The 15,562-nt window shown below is 32.4% G+C and overlaps 3 protein-coding genes across 5 annotated transcripts; 2 read left to right on the top strand and 1 right to left on the bottom strand.

The window, feature by feature from the left end:
* The first annotated feature begins 1,794 nt into the window (after positions 1-1,794).
* On the top strand, positions 1,795-5,327 carry LOC100809395 (eukaryotic initiation factor 4A-10). Its single transcript, XM_003546705.5, has 5 exons — positions 1,795-2,047; positions 2,686-2,755; positions 2,859-2,965; positions 3,922-4,352; positions 4,534-5,327. The coding sequence occupies exons 2-5, from the start codon at positions 2,688-2,690 to the stop codon at positions 5,167-5,169; spliced, it is 1,242 nt and encodes a 413-aa protein (XP_003546753.1). The 5' UTR covers positions 1,795-2,047; positions 2,686-2,687; the 3' UTR covers positions 5,170-5,327.
* A 2,089-nt stretch (positions 5,328-7,416) lies between these two features.
* Positions 7,417-8,375, top strand: LOC100799273 (uncharacterized). The gene has a single exon (NM_001252916.2). It carries the CDS (start codon positions 7,608-7,610, stop codon positions 7,923-7,925), a length of 318 nt encoding a protein of 105 aa, NP_001239845.1. The 5' UTR covers positions 7,417-7,607; the 3' UTR covers positions 7,926-8,375.
* Positions 8,376-9,966: 1,591 nt separating this feature from the next.
* On the bottom strand, positions 9,967-15,283 carry LOC100795570 (casein kinase I). 3 transcript variants are annotated; one of them, XM_006596974.3, is made up of 15 exons: positions 15,081-15,283; positions 14,859-14,956; positions 14,740-14,780; positions 14,137-14,206; positions 13,892-14,040; positions 13,710-13,805; positions 13,545-13,615; positions 12,666-12,727; positions 12,505-12,568; positions 12,339-12,423; positions 12,114-12,240; positions 11,905-11,984; positions 11,759-11,822; positions 11,407-11,549; positions 9,979-10,554 (listed from the first exon to the last, which is right to left on the bottom strand). In XM_006596974.3, exons 2-15 carry the CDS (start codon positions 14,932-14,934, stop codon positions 10,267-10,269), a joined length of 1,416 nt encoding a protein of 471 aa, XP_006597037.1. In that variant the 5' UTR covers positions 14,935-14,956; positions 15,081-15,283; the 3' UTR covers positions 9,979-10,266.
* Positions 15,284-15,562: the final 279 nt, after the last annotated feature.

Below are 15,562 nucleotides of genomic sequence, written 5' to 3'. Positions count from 1 at the left end.
GAAATCATATTTCTGTTGCAATAAATGAAGCGAAAAAAAATAATATAATGAAAATATGATTTTATTGAATATTTGTGTTGAATTTTAAAGTTTTGAATCCTACCACTTTAAAATGACAACTTTTGACTTATATATCTGATTTCGGTCACATATAATATGTCAATTTCATATAATTTTTTGAGAGGAATGTGTGATAACTTGCTCCAACATTTTTGTCAAAAAACCTTTTCTTCTAAAAAAATTAACTTTGAACTTTCCAAGTCTCATGCCAAAATAATGATTTTTTTATCAAATATAATAATGAAAATATGATTTCATTATGTATCAAAATCCAAATAATAACATAATCATGATTTATTTATATGCTGCAAATCAAATAATAATTAATTAAAAATTTATTGTTGTTTACAAAAAAAACCCCAAAAAAAATGAAATATGATTTTATTGTGTCATTGACATGGGGAAATTATGATTTCGTTACGTCACTTATATAATATCATAATTTCGTTGTGGGTTCACGGTATCTTGAGAGAGAAAGGGGAGGGGTTGTGGGTGTTGGAAAGTGAGAAGGGTAGGAAGGTAATTTTACAATTATTGTAGGGACAATAACAAGACCCTAAAAAATTTAGCACCCGAATACATATAAATTGTTGGGGCATAACCGGACTTGGATTCCCTGGAGTTGAAAAAAATTGCAATTTAAAATTTCATCACATAATTTTCATTATTAATTAAATAAAATATTAATAAAAAAAATAAAAAAAATTGTGGTGTCATGTTAAACTGCACTCCCAATAACTTTTTTCTAATTGCATGAGATCCAAATCTGGGAAGAATTAAATTGATAAACTGATATATGTTAATATATTTGCTAAATTGTTCACATACTTCTTTATCTTAATTTTAAATTACAATTTAGTTTTTCATTTTTTTAAAGTTATAAGATGGTCCCTTTGTTTATTACAAATTATAAAATGTTCCTTTAAGTAAATTTTCATAACGTATTCATCTAAAACAACTATAAAAAATATTATTTTTGGAGTAACATGCTATAAATAAAATTATTTAAGAGACCAAAAGAACGAGAGAAAGCAATTTCCCATGAAATCACACTAAATATTATATTTGAATTTTTGATGGGAGTGCTCCAATGGATTAGTAGTATGTTAGATAGTAAAGTTAATTTATGATATGTTTGGTTATCGGTATGTTTGAGAGCAAAATTTAATTAAAAACTCAATTTTAAATATGTAAGGCTTAGAGTATTTAACAAGTTAAATTTTGTAAATTTTAGTCAAACTTAATTCAAGTATGCACTGAGCGTTAAGCGTGTTATATTAGTTAAAAGGTTATTGAATCAAATGCACCTATGGGCAAATCACGGCCATAACTTGCAAGCCAGAAAATAGGACGACTTATATATTATTTAAAATATAATTTAGTGCATATTAAACCTTGAATTAAATAAGGTTTTATTATAATTTTATCTCATCTTATATTTATTCAACCGTTATATCATATCATGCCATATCTTATCTTATTTTATTAAGACAACCAAATCATCTTTGTAATCTTAATCTTAATAAAAGCAATAGGATATGTACAATAAATCAAATTTTAAAGATTATAATTAAAAATTAACAACTTATTTTGCTTTTCACTAAATTTGTGTTCTTCATTTAATTCTAAACAATCAATTAATTTAAATGCAAATTATATATAATTTTATCCCTCTCAAAAAATTATATACTTTTTATCCTGTTTAAAAAAAGATTACTTAATGATAAAAATAATATACTTTTCAGATGTAATCTAATCTAATCTAATCTACTAGTTTATTGCATTTATTCTTGTTTTGGGTGCGTAACGAACTGCAATACAATACGACAACAACATAAAACAAACATAACAAAAACCTAAATTCACTCATTCACTCCTACGATTCTCTTCCGCCTCCCTTCCCTTCGACTCCACGGCGCAGATCCGAGGAGTTTGGGAAACCCTAATTCATTCCTCTTTGCTTCTATCTCTATTACCCTAACACCAGGTAACCCCCCCCCCCCTCTCTCTTTCTCTCTGTTCGCTCGTTACTCCCCAACTTCATAATTTACTTATATTGTATAATAATAAATCCGCCGTTTTTCATTCTGTTTTAATTGTATATCGATGCCTCTATGTTTTTGATTATGCGCTTGATCTAATGGCTTTTTTTCGCAAAGCTTTTCATTGGATATTTGGTGTTCTGTTTTTTTTTTCAGATTATGAATCATTTTTTGTTTCGTTACCCCTCGAATTTTACGCCTTTTGGAAGCCATTTATTCACTCAGCGCACTGAATTTTTTGCTATCCTGTTGCATAGGTCCCGTGGAGGAATTTTTTTTTTTTTTTAAATATTTGGTGTTCTTTTTTTATTTTTTGTATTTGACACAGATTAGAGTGATGTTCCGAATTTCGATCAGTTCGATTTTTTTATTTTTTTTGTTTTGATTTGTTGGTGTTCCTGGATTGTTCTTAAGCTTTATTTTTCTTTTCTGACATATTGTGAAAAGGAAAAGGACTTATGAAAGCAAGAGCCCCTTTTCCTTCTTTTACTTGCGATGTCTCCCGATATTTTTTGGACTTTCTTTTGTTAGGCTTTTCGAAGTACACTTGTCTGTTTAATTTTAACGAAGTTTTGTTCTGCAGTGATGGCAGGTTTGGCTCCAGAAGGATCGCAGTTTGATGCTCGGCAATATGACTCTAAGATGAATGAATTGTAAGCTCTTATTCTTATACTACGCATTATCCACTTTGTGTGATGCTTGAATTCTATATTATATTTTTTTTTGTTATTATAATGCCTTGAAATTGAAAAACAGGCTTTCCGCTGATGGACAAGAATTTTTCACTTCATATGATGAAGTCTATGATAGTTTTGATGCAATGGGCCTTCAAGAAAATCTTCTCAGAGGCATATATGCTTATGGTATGACAAGTGATGTTTCCTTTGTTTCTTCAGTTGCTTATTTAATTATTGAGGAATACTAGGAATATGCTCTTTTAAACACACTCTTGACAACGGGTTCACCATCTAAAGATCGACACATTCTTAAAAGGCATTTGCTTTCAAGTTTCAAGGCAACTGAATTGACCTTTTAGAGAATAAACAACAATAAAGTGTATGTTTAAAAGAATGTGTTCCCAGCATTCTCTTCATACTTATGTCAGTGTGGCAGTGTCAATTATTCAGTAATTTTGTGGACTCCCTGCTTTGAAAATTTGATTAATGCATTTAGACATTTTCCTTTTAATGTTTACCCTGTTGGAGTTATATTATTCCATTTTTTATCTGTGCAATCACCATATCAGGCTCTTTTTGCAATTTTAATGATAGTTCCAGCAATTTTAAATTATTATTTAATGCTGGGATAACTGAATGTACTGAAGTTTTTCTTTGAAGTTTAAAAATCATTAAGAATTATTTTAAAAAGGGAAGCCTTGGTGCAACAATTGGGGTTGTCACCATTAACCTGGAGTCATAGACCAAGTTATGAAAATGACTTTTGCAAAGTAAGACTGCCTACTAGCTGCATGGACCCCTTGATGGTGGAAAATTTATATCATCAAGTAATGTACTATTAAAAGGGCATTGACTTTTTTTTCTTTCTTTCTTTTAATCACATTTTTTTTCTTTCTTTCTTTTAATCACATATGTCTGGAATTATTGTTTTCTGAATTTACATTGATTTCCATTTCAAATTAATTTCTAGAAGATTACATAGTGGATCCGTGGGGTAACAACCAATATGGTTTCTAACTGTTTTTATTATTTTGAATCTATCTTTGATGAGGAGCTTCAGATTTTAGAAGAAGAAAACAAATGTTATATAAAGTTAACTCTACCACAAGACAATGTGTGATTTTTTTATTCTTGTTCTATAGGTTTTGAGAGGCCTTCTGCAATACAGCAAAGGGGAATTGTTCCTTTCTGCAAGGGTCTGGATGTGATTCAGCAGGCTCAGTCTGGAACTGGAAAGACAGCAACATTCTGTTCGGGGATTTTGCAACAGCTTGACTATGGATTGGTACAGTGTCAGGCTTTGGTTTTGGCACCAACAAGGGAGCTTGCACAACAGATTGAGAAGGTTATGCGAGCTCTAGGTGATTACCTTGGTGTCAAGGTTCATGCTTGTGTTGGTGGGACCAGTGTTCGTGAGGATCAGCGCATTCTCCAAGCTGGTGTCCATACTGTTGTTGGCACTCCTGGACGTGTGTTTGACATGCTACGAAGACAATCTCTTCGCCCAGATCACATAAAAATGTTTGTTTTGGATGAGGCTGATGAAATGCTTTCACGTGGTTTCAAGGACCAGGTTTGATGGTTTTCCATGTTTTGTCTAAAACTTTGAATTGTTTTTCTTTTCCTTGAGTGTCATCTAAACATTCTTTCATGCATGTTGAAATAATTCTTTATTTAAAACCTGTGTGCTAGATGAAGTCATCTTGTGTTAGATAGATAGCTAACAGTTTATATTTTTCGTGCATGAAATGCAGATCTATGACATCTTCCAGCTACTGCCAGGTCAAATTCAGGTTGGAGTGTTCTCTGCTACAATGCCACCTGAGGCCCTGGAGATTACAAGGAAGTTCATGAATAAGCCAGTGAGAATCCTGGTAAAGCGTGATGAATTGACGCTTGAGGGTATCAAGCAGTTTTATGTGAATGTTGATAAGGAAGATTGGAAACTGGAGACATTATGCGACCTTTATGAGACTTTGGCTATCACTCAGAGTGTCATCTTTGTGAACACCAGGCGCAAGGTGGACTGGCTCACTGACAAGATGCGAAGCAATGACCATACAGTCTCAGCCACCCATGGAGACATGGACCAAAACACTCGCGATATCATCATGCGTGAATTTCGCTCTGGCTCTTCTCGAGTTCTAATTACCACTGACCTCTTGGCTCGTGGTATAGATGTACAGCAAGTGTCTTTGGTTATAAACTATGATCTTCCTACCCAACCTGAAAATTATCTTCATCGCATAGGACGAAGTGGGCGTTTTGGAAGAAAAGGTGTTGCCATAAACTTTGTGACTTTGGATGATGCAAGAATGCTGTCTGATATTCAGAAGTTCTACAATGTGACTGTAGAGGAGTTGCCATCAAATGTGGCTGATCTGCTCTGATGGGTTAATTTTCATTCTTTGTTAAGTCATCAGGGCTATTACTTTTTGACAATTATTATTTTGTGCTCTTTATTTTCATTTTCAAATTTTACCATTAGAGTTCTGAGACACCTGACTTTATTTATAATGGATTCTATAAAATTTGTTTATTTGCTTAATTAGCATGTTGCTCAAAGCCTTTTTGTTTGTAATTTTGTGTCACGTATTTTATATTTGAACAACGCCTCAGTCACTCTTGAATCTACGACTGCCTGTCATATCCGGCACACCCAATTAAGGATCTCGATGAATTAAGAAATTCTACTAATGGTAATATATTATATTTCACCCTAACCAATATATTGTTACATGGATGATAGATAATAAATTTATAGATAACAGTTTTTTTAAGAAAAATTTATATATAACATTAAGTATATCTTTAAAGATTATCTTGACGCATAGATTATCTATAAAGGATTTCATGCAAAAATTCTACTAACTTAAATACAATAAAAAATGTTTTTTTATTTACCTAACCTAATTATGTTTTTATTGATATCACTTGATATATAAGATAAAACTTTGTTAATAAATATTTTATCTACAATAGAAAAAAAAATCACTTGAATTTTATTTACAACAGAGTTTGAAGATCAAGTTATAAATGTTAAAGATGATATAAATAAATTGTTTTTATTACGACAAATACTTCTATTTTGTTTTATTATATTTTTTAATTTTTTAAAAAGAAATTAACATATTTATATGTTTTATTTTTTCAATTTAATTTGACCATCCAAGGCATGAGTGATATTTATATATTAGTTAAAGTTAAACGTGTTGTCTAGAATTATTAAGTCCAACCAAATGAAACGGCACCGCACTTTTTCATCGCACTTGCCTGTTAATTTAAAGTTTAAATTACACGCAAAGTGCTGCATGTATAATATCATATGTTCCCCCTCCCCCACAACAAAAACTAGGGGGAAATTAGAGACACAAGCACATTTATAGAGTGCTATGAACGTAATTTCGTTGGAGTACCCACCGTAAAAAGATTAAGCTCTTGCTACATTAGAATGCATTATTCAAAGATAACAGTGTAAAAATCATTTTCAATGATGCATCATTAAAGTGAGGTTGAGAGTGGAAGACACATGCTAACTTCCTTATCAAGTAGTTCTTTTGGTGGGACGGTTGCAATTGGATTGAACAGGATTACTTTAATGGTACTAACACTTATCTTGCTAATAATAATGAATTTAGGCTTTGCACTTTCGGCCAAAACTTGAAAGCAAAGTTTGTAGAAAATTCTGAGAGCAACTTTCCAAATGCTTGTTGCTATGAAAGAGAACAACATCTTGGGAGGTCTGTAATAATTTCGTTGGGTAGATATAATAATTTCATGTTGAATTATTTGGGAGGTCTGTAATAATTTCGTTGGGTAGATATAATAATTTCATGTTGAATTATTTTTCTTAACCTGCATTAAGCTGAAAATATTCACTGTTGTTTTAGCCATATTTGTGAGTATTTTTAAGGGAAAAGGAGTCAAGGTTTTCACGTTCTGGCTTGCAGAAACTAATTGATCACTAACATGTGGGGAACCATCGGGGTACCATTCAAGAGGTGGACCACAATAGTCAATTGAAAATCAGAACGTTTTGCCTTTTTATGAACAGAGAGATTGGTCTTAGATTTTTGTAAAAATTTTAACACAAGAGAAGCGGGGACGCACCTCTATCATTCTTCTCGATGCCATTCATTTTATTGAAATCTAATTCATACTTTAGGGCTGTTTAATCTAGTTTTGTTTTTGTTTCTTGCCCTCTTTTACTCTTTCCACTGTACCAAAATATATGTATATATAGAAAGAGGTAACCATTACAGTTACTCTTTTCTTTGCTCCTTTCCACTGTTAATTTTATTTAACACTTCCACGTGTGAAAGCTAGTCAACCCAAAAGCCTCATGCAAGTCTGCTGTGTGAAGAAAGTTGCATCTGTTGCTACCCCACTGTCTTTCATCAAAGAAAACAACGTATCATCGTCATCTTCAACTGCCTCCAACTCAAAAATATTTATTATATACATTAACGGAAGATTTATCTCAATGTCACTATTTTTTTTTTTTAAAATTATTTATGATTATTTCTAGTTTTTTTTATAAGAAACAAATTATAATATCCAATCCTTTTTAAAAAAATTAAGTTATATAACTTTTTTTATAAAAACGACAAGAGGTGGTATCACATTTTTTTTTTCTCTAAAAGAAACAAAAGTTAATGTGAAGTGTAATTTTCAAAAAATTAAAGACCAACATTATTATAAATTTAGTAAAAGAAGCAATAAACAATGTTGTTAACATACAACTACAAAAAAGCAAACCCATCAACCCTTTTCTTTGAACTTATTCCTTCTTGGTAACCTTAAGACACACACACACTACTCTTTCATTATGGAATTCAGATCCAAGTCATGCAGAGATGAAAGGCTGCAGATTGAAAGGTACTGTGGAGGCAAGGTGGCCCCAACAAGCATGCAAGATCTGAGGTGTTACAGTGCTAATAATGCTGCTTATGCAAACCAGATAGGTAGTAAGGAGGTGAAGGAGAAGAAAGGGAAAAGCACAGTAACTAAACCATCAAAAAGTTGGAGCTTCAGTGACCCTGAGTTGCAGAGGAAGAAGAGAGTTGCTGGCTATAAAATATATGCTGCTGAGGGCAAAATGAAAGGCTCTCTAAGAAAGAGTTTCAGGTGGATCAAGAATGCATAAACGCAAGCTCTCTATGGATGGTGGTGAATCATGTCTTATTCTCTTTTTCTTCATATTTTTTTTTCTTTTTCTGTAATGAGAGTTACTTATTTGTTTGTTTCTCAGTAAGTGTTTAAATTAAATCCTCCATCTGCCGTAGTAGTCTTATCTGGTTGGAGCAGGATTGTCTCCATTGAGTCTTTTACCAAAAGTCCCACATCCTTTCAAAAGTTCAATTCCTTTTTGTATGAGATTCCATGGCTTATGGGTGTGTAGTTTGGTTACTACTGCTGAGTTTCTTAATTATCACTTCAAATTTAAGATGAATATTACTGGGTTTGAATTAGAATTTGATTGGTTTATTTTCATTTTAATTATAAATGTCAAAAGGAAAATAAATAAATGCGTGATGGGAGAATCGCCCTGTTTCTGTTCTGTTTCAGCCAGTTATATTGATAATGATTTGGGTTCCTTATGTTATGGAATAATTCAGCATTCTTTTAGCAATATATGTATCATAGCTGGATTCAAACCAACCAAAAGAGGGTAATGAAGAAAATGGTGGCGGAAAAGGAAGTCTTCTCCTTTGTCACTGTTAATAGTGATGAAATATTCAGATGTCACTGAACTTTTCAAAGTGCATTGAGAATCCTGCAAACCTCAGTGGCCTTGTGGGTTGAATTCTAGTTTGGAAAATGTCAAAAAAACGTTCCAAAATGAATTCAGTCATTCGGTAATAAAACATAACGATTTTACATCTTATTTCTTGATAGAGGTTAAAACTCATTCTGTTTTTTAACCAAATTAAATCAGGTTTGTTATTCTAAACAAGTGAAATTCCCTCACTGGAAGCGCAAGATACAAATAAAATAGCTTACGGTTGATCATACGGTGCTGCACACTTAAACAAAAGATGGTATGGCCAAAAAAAATAATGATGATAAAACGAATAATAAAGAGTATAATGTCCCGGAAATTGTGTTTGGTCACACTTCACAGCCCTGCTTTTCACCACATAATATATGATGTATCAGCTGTATTATTAGAGAGAGAATATATAAGACATTGTTGATTGTTCCGTGAAATTTGGCAAAAGGATCTTTTAAAAGTGAACTTCTTTTATGGTATATTTAATTTATAATATAATGTTATTAATTTTTTAAAATTTAAGAGCATCTATAATGCAATTGCTTGAGCAAATTACTTTAAAATATGACACTTAACTAAAATTATCGTTAGAACATTTTTGACGTGACATTTCTTATACATCGTTGTTTAACTATATTTTTTTATCAATATTATAATAAGTTATTTTCTGAGTCAATAATCAGTAGTAAAACAAAAAAAAAGTTAAACAACAACAATCTTAGTATTTGAATAAATTTTTATGTAAAATTCTTGTATTTATGTGACATTGTAAGTCCATAAATTTAAGTATATATAACTCATTTAAGTAAACATATACCGTAAATGCTCTAAGGATAAATATATTGTTATTTCAGTCAGGATAATTTAATTTAAAAAGAATTACAAATGTTTTATGACTAATATTTTATGCCCCCTTTACTATTATGGGGACGTGCTGTCTGATTGGACCCAAAATCCATTTAAAATTATTGATAGATTCATCATTATATTGATGTTAAAATATTTGTTAAAAGACTTGAGAGATGCTCGAGAGATTTAACAAATATATATATATATATATTATATTTGAAGTGTTAATGACTTAATTCACTAATGTTGACTTTTCAATTCCATCCTTCAAACACGCCATATATATTGATACGGTCATACGGACTTCAATTTTCACCTTTTGAGCACTTGTGTTATTGTAAGACATTTTTATCCTTTCATGTTAATAACGGATATGACAACCAGTTCTTTTTCAAATAAAACTCGGAATTCCACTGCCATACAAGACACTTGACACTTAAAATGTTTATAATTTATAAAAACCAACGCAGTTCACATCTTGCTTACGAATTTGTAGTTCCTTCTTTGCACGTGAAAGAGCCCCTGAAATTTGTAGTATTGTAGCAGTGGTCGTTTTACCAGTTGGTGGCTGATGAAATTTCAACAAACATGATATATGATATATATATATCCATAAAAGAAAGAGCCAAGAAAGCATGAGACTTCACTAAATAATATAAAAGAGGGAACGATGGTAGATGTAGAACCAACACGGTCAACTGTATTAACAAAAGCCTTTTCAAGGCCAGATTTGTCAGGAGACCACTTGAGCATATCTTTCTTGTATACTTTATAGTGACAATTACCATCTTGTTGCAGCTTTCCTCCAACAAAATGCACAGACAACACAACACACTAAGATAGATATGGTCGAGAATGGAAGCTGCTAATACTGTAACCTCTCGTCATTGAAATTTAGGGTCTCAATACCCCGGAGAGTTGACTCGTAATTCTTCATGTTTGATGTGTTTCTTCCAGAGGATGTTCTGTTGTGCTCAAATGACATGATAGGTGAACTTCTTTGAGCATTGGAGATTTTACGGAGTGCTCCTGGACTAGCATCCATGGTGAGAGGATGAGAGGGCTCAGTCTCATTGCCAACAGCTGCATCACGACTGCTCGATACAGCACCTCGCCTTGTGGATCCACTTGACCGGAAATTAGAACTAGACAACTGCATGTATCACAAGCAAATTAAAAATACCATGAAAAATAACCATGGTATAATGAGATTGGTGTAACTGTAACCAACAAGCAATTTCAAATATAATAAAAGCCACAAACTAACAAACCTGGTAACACAATCACTCGTAGTATATGTGGAACACACAATGTATAGACTATTGCCTTGTTTGAAATTTTTTTTTCATAAATACTTATAAAATAAAAAACGAAAGTAAAATGAATTAAACTTCTCCTCTAAGTAAAAATCAAATTATACACTTCAACTTTTGCGAGAAGTTAGATATAAAAAAGAAAAGCTTCTATAAAAGTTGAAATGCATATCAAAGTTTAATTCATTTTACCTTTTTATTTTCTTCTTTTAGAAGTATTTATGGAGAACTTTATCTAAACAGGACCTATATTCATTTTCTTTTGCCAGAAAACAAAAACCACAAGAGTACATTCACAGCACAGAACTCTTAAATGCAGCAGGTCTGAAGAAGAGACGTCAAAATAATGATATATAACTTGTCTAACACAAAGCTGACTTCTGCAGAATGTTTACATCAATTGCTTACTTGTATTTTGATTGAGCACATAAACACAAACAATGCGAACAATATTTTATAATTCTAGTTATAACCAAAAGAAACAATGCAACCAAGCATAGCCTCGTACTTACATTTACATTCTAGATAAATGATAAACACTCTGAATGAACATTTATTATTTTTTAAAACAAAATAATGAGGAAGAAAATTGAATATTAATGCATAAATACAGCATCACCCTTCAGCTTTCTGCAAGAAATATGCTGAGCTCACAGTCATAAGCCATCCCATAAATAAATATATATACTCACCATAACATCTTTAGATCCAGTTGAATCACTTGGAACTGGGGCTTTTTGTCTTGACGACATTCCATCATTTGCAATAGGTCCAGAGTTTCTTCTTCGAGCAGGATCAGATGAAGACCAACCAGTATGCCTACTGTTCACCCCACCTACACAGAAATTTCCCGCATTAAAAGCCAAAAACACAAAAGTAACAAACCATAAAAACATGGAAAAACCAAGGTAGACAAAATAAAAAGGAAAAATAGAAATATCTACATAGAACAACTAAGATTTTTGAGCTAAGTAAAAAAAACCACATATTACTAATAAAATAATAGATCAGGGAATTCAAAGTAAAAAGGAAAGAAAATTGTACCTGTCTGTCTATCAGCATTTACAACAGCTGGTGGCAGCCCAGAACTTTGTCCAGCAGCAGGAACCTGAAAATGTTACTTTAAGATAATCAGATATCAACAAGCAAACATCAAATCTAATGCCACTGTTTGGAACACCATCACTTACAATAACACGAACAGGTGTGGCAATTTGAGATTGCTGATATTTCAAAATGGTCCAATCAAAGACATAATCAAACTGGAATCCTGGAACAAGAAGAGAACACCAACCAAAACACATAAATGACATTAAATGTAAAACTTTACCATCTAGCTATCAAAGACTACATCACATTCAAAAGTGAAATATCACTAGCAAAACAGAATGGTTCAAACCTTCACGAATGAAAAGGTCACGGAAAAGCCTTTTCAGATAAGCATAATCTGGTTTATCATCAAATCGCAGTGACCGACAGTAATGGAAGTATGAAGCGAACTCTGAGGGGTAGCCACGGCACAGAGACTAACAAAGAAGCAAGCCATTTTGTCATGACCAAGGGGGAGAAATAGATAATATGTACCAGAAGTCCAAAACAATATTTTATGCACAGTTTTTCTCACCTCGATAGAAGTAGAAACTTTCTTCTCACTGATTTTCTCATACTTCTGCTTCTTAGTACCTGCTTTCAATCCCTGCCACGGGAGACTGTAGAAATACTAAGTAAAAAATTAAATTAAAAGTAGGTGATAAAGAAAGACAAAACAACAAAGGAGCAAGGATAACTACCTTCCTCTCAAAAAATACATAAGAACAAATCCAAGTGATTCTAAGTCGTCCCTACGGCTTTGCTCTATTAAAGAATAAAAAGGTAATACCAAACTTCAGAATCAATTAAAAATAAATACAATGACAAGGGAATTTGATGAAGAGATACATTGAGAGCATACCAATTCCAAGATGAGTATTCATACTAGCATATCTAGCAGTTCCAGTCAAATTCTTATTCTCTCTGAAACAAATTACAAGCAGGTGAAATTTAGAGAAACTCCACAATATTCAAGTATTATTTTAAATTAATAACTTGGAAGTATTTTAAAGTCATTCATATATATAAAAAATAAAAATAAAACAAAGAATAATACAAAATCATCCCAGAGAAACTACTTAAAGATATTTTGTAAGTAACAACAGCAATTTTATGCACTGATTAGAAAAACATATTCTCACAAATAAAAAAAAATAGAAAATATAACCAACAATTGGAAATGAAAGAATTTAAATCGGATTGACTGTCCATGTAAACTCTATACTATTAGCACTTCACTTGCACCTATTAATTTTCATATAACTTACAATACAGTACCTATCAGTTAGCTTGTTCAGATAATCATATAGAACTTTGAACAGCAGGGACATTAAAATTTTCCAGCAATTCCATATCACACATCCACATTTGGTAGTTAATAGATTCATCAATAATATTCTACAACTCAAAGTTCCAGCGAAGATAAATTAGTCTCATATCTTGCCACAAATAGAATAAACTTCACAGCTGTATAAGGTACCAAACCAGAGGCACCACCTACTTCTCCCACCACATAATTCGTGTGTGGCCTAATAAAAAGCTACAGCTCTTTTATTAGGGAACTCTCCCACTAAAAAGTCAGTGTCACACAAATAACTAAACAACTATATAACACTTTACAATAATATAACTTCAGAAATTGGATTTGCCATATTCAGTTTAATTATTAAAATTTAAAACATGTGTTAACTTTGCAACCATCACAAATAAAATCAGGAAAATAAAAAGTGAAACAAAATACCTGTAAGGAATATGTTGATGGGTAGAGGTGTCTCTGTACTTCTTAGCAAGACCAAAGTCAATGGCATAAACCTACAAAAGAGGTAAAACTTAAAAGGATGGATCTAAGAGATGACAGAAAGGGACAAAAAAAAAAGAATTAAAAAGACAAGCATTAAACTAATACTTGATTTGCACGCCTCCCCAAACCCATTAGGAAGTTGTCTGGCTTGATGTCCCTATGTAAAAATGATTTGGAATGAATAAACTCAACTCGATTTATCTGCAAACGGTTTGAGATTGCCCCATTTAAAACAAAATCAGTAAATGTAAATTAGAAGAGTATCTACATAATGCAGGACATCCCACCATCTGATCAGCAAGCATGAGAACAGTTTTGAGAGACAATTTCCGGGTACAGAAATTGAATAAATCCTCAAGACTAGGTCCCAGTAAATCCATCACAAGGACATTGTAATCTCCTTCAATGCCAAACCATCTCACATTTGGGATCCCAGCTGCCAAATAAATATAGCCAACCAAAAACATTTAAGCTGAGTAATGTAATACAGATACTACATAGTAAGCAACGAGATCAGAAAGATAGAAATTACTTCCTCCTTGCAGTATTTTATACAACTTTGATTCGTACAACAATTGAGGATGCTTGGTTTTGACATTTTCCTGAATCAAAAGGCAAAGAGAAATAGTAAACAAACAACATTTCATTAAACATATCTCTAAGCCTCGGTAGTCAACACAGTTCTTCAAAAGTCAACTATCATCAATGCCATTAATTACAGAGGATAAGCTGCAGTAGATACTGCCAAACACCCTTTGGAGTTGTGAAACTGAGGCACAAGGGACGAATTAGTCACGAATCAGCCTTAGACACACCTTTTGGCACTTCTGGCCGCATTAATTCCTCTACAAGTTTTTTTCTTTTTAAAAAAAAAGTGTTCTACACTGAACTGTCTATCACACATTCCATGATTCACACCTTCACTGCTTCAATTTTGCACATTCTTTAGAATTGAACAACACAACTCTACACCCTATACTGTACTGTATACATGCACTCATTTACAATTTACCAACAAAAGATGATATAACAACAAATCGCGCCTAAAAAGAACTAGAATAACTTCGACCAATTCATGCAAACAGGAAAAGTAGAGGTGAACAAATTCCGAATTAGAGTAAGTCATAGTACTCACGAGCTTAATTGCAACCTCTTCATTTGTCTGGGTATTCGTACCTGAAAATAAGATTGAATTATTAAGAAATTCAGAGTAAAAAAGCATAAATTAAAAAGCGTGGAAGAAACAGAGCAAACCGAGATAGATCTCGCCGAAGGATCCGCTACCAATCTTGCGGCCAAGACGGAACTTGTTGGCAACCCGAGGTTCCATTCGATGAGTGGGGAATTAAACCCTAGAGATTCAAAGTTCAGAATGGAAGGAGTTGGAAGTAGCAGCAAAGAAATGGAAACGAAAAGGAGCAGGATATAAATGAGAAATCACGAAAAGGTGAGGGCAAAATTGGAAATCAGACACACTTTTTCTTCTTAAAAGTGTAGAAGGGAGAGAGAGTTTCTCTTGATTGGGTTGATTCCTCTCGCGCATTCATCCAAACGGATTTTCTTTCTTTCTTTTTCAGTAGCGTGCAGCAAGCAAGCCTGCAATTGAACCATAGTTTAGACAAAAATAACTCATATAAGTGGGTATTCTGAATCCGTTCTGATTTTGATAGATAATATTTGAGTTAATTGGATATGGATAGGATTTTTGTTTTTAATAATCAAAAGTTAGATATGCGGGATTATTACATCTGCCCTTATCCTGAACCCAACTTCGAACTCATCTCGCCACTTAAATTTTTTGCACAAAAGACCTAGAATTTTTATTACTTATTAATTTTATTTTAAAATTTTTACATAATTTAATATTCTTTTTTTAATGATTTTTGTAAACATGTATATTATGATAAATTTATTGACATATAAGTAGTTAAAAATAAATTGACATATAAGTAATTAAA

This window comes from Glycine max, chromosome 15 (assembly GCF_000004515.6).
Source record: "Glycine max cultivar Williams 82 chromosome 15, Glycine_max_v4.0, whole genome shotgun sequence".
NCBI classification, from domain to species: domain Eukaryota; kingdom Viridiplantae; phylum Streptophyta; class Magnoliopsida; order Fabales; family Fabaceae; genus Glycine; species Glycine max.
This window is presented reverse-complemented; position numbering and strand designations above follow the sequence as displayed.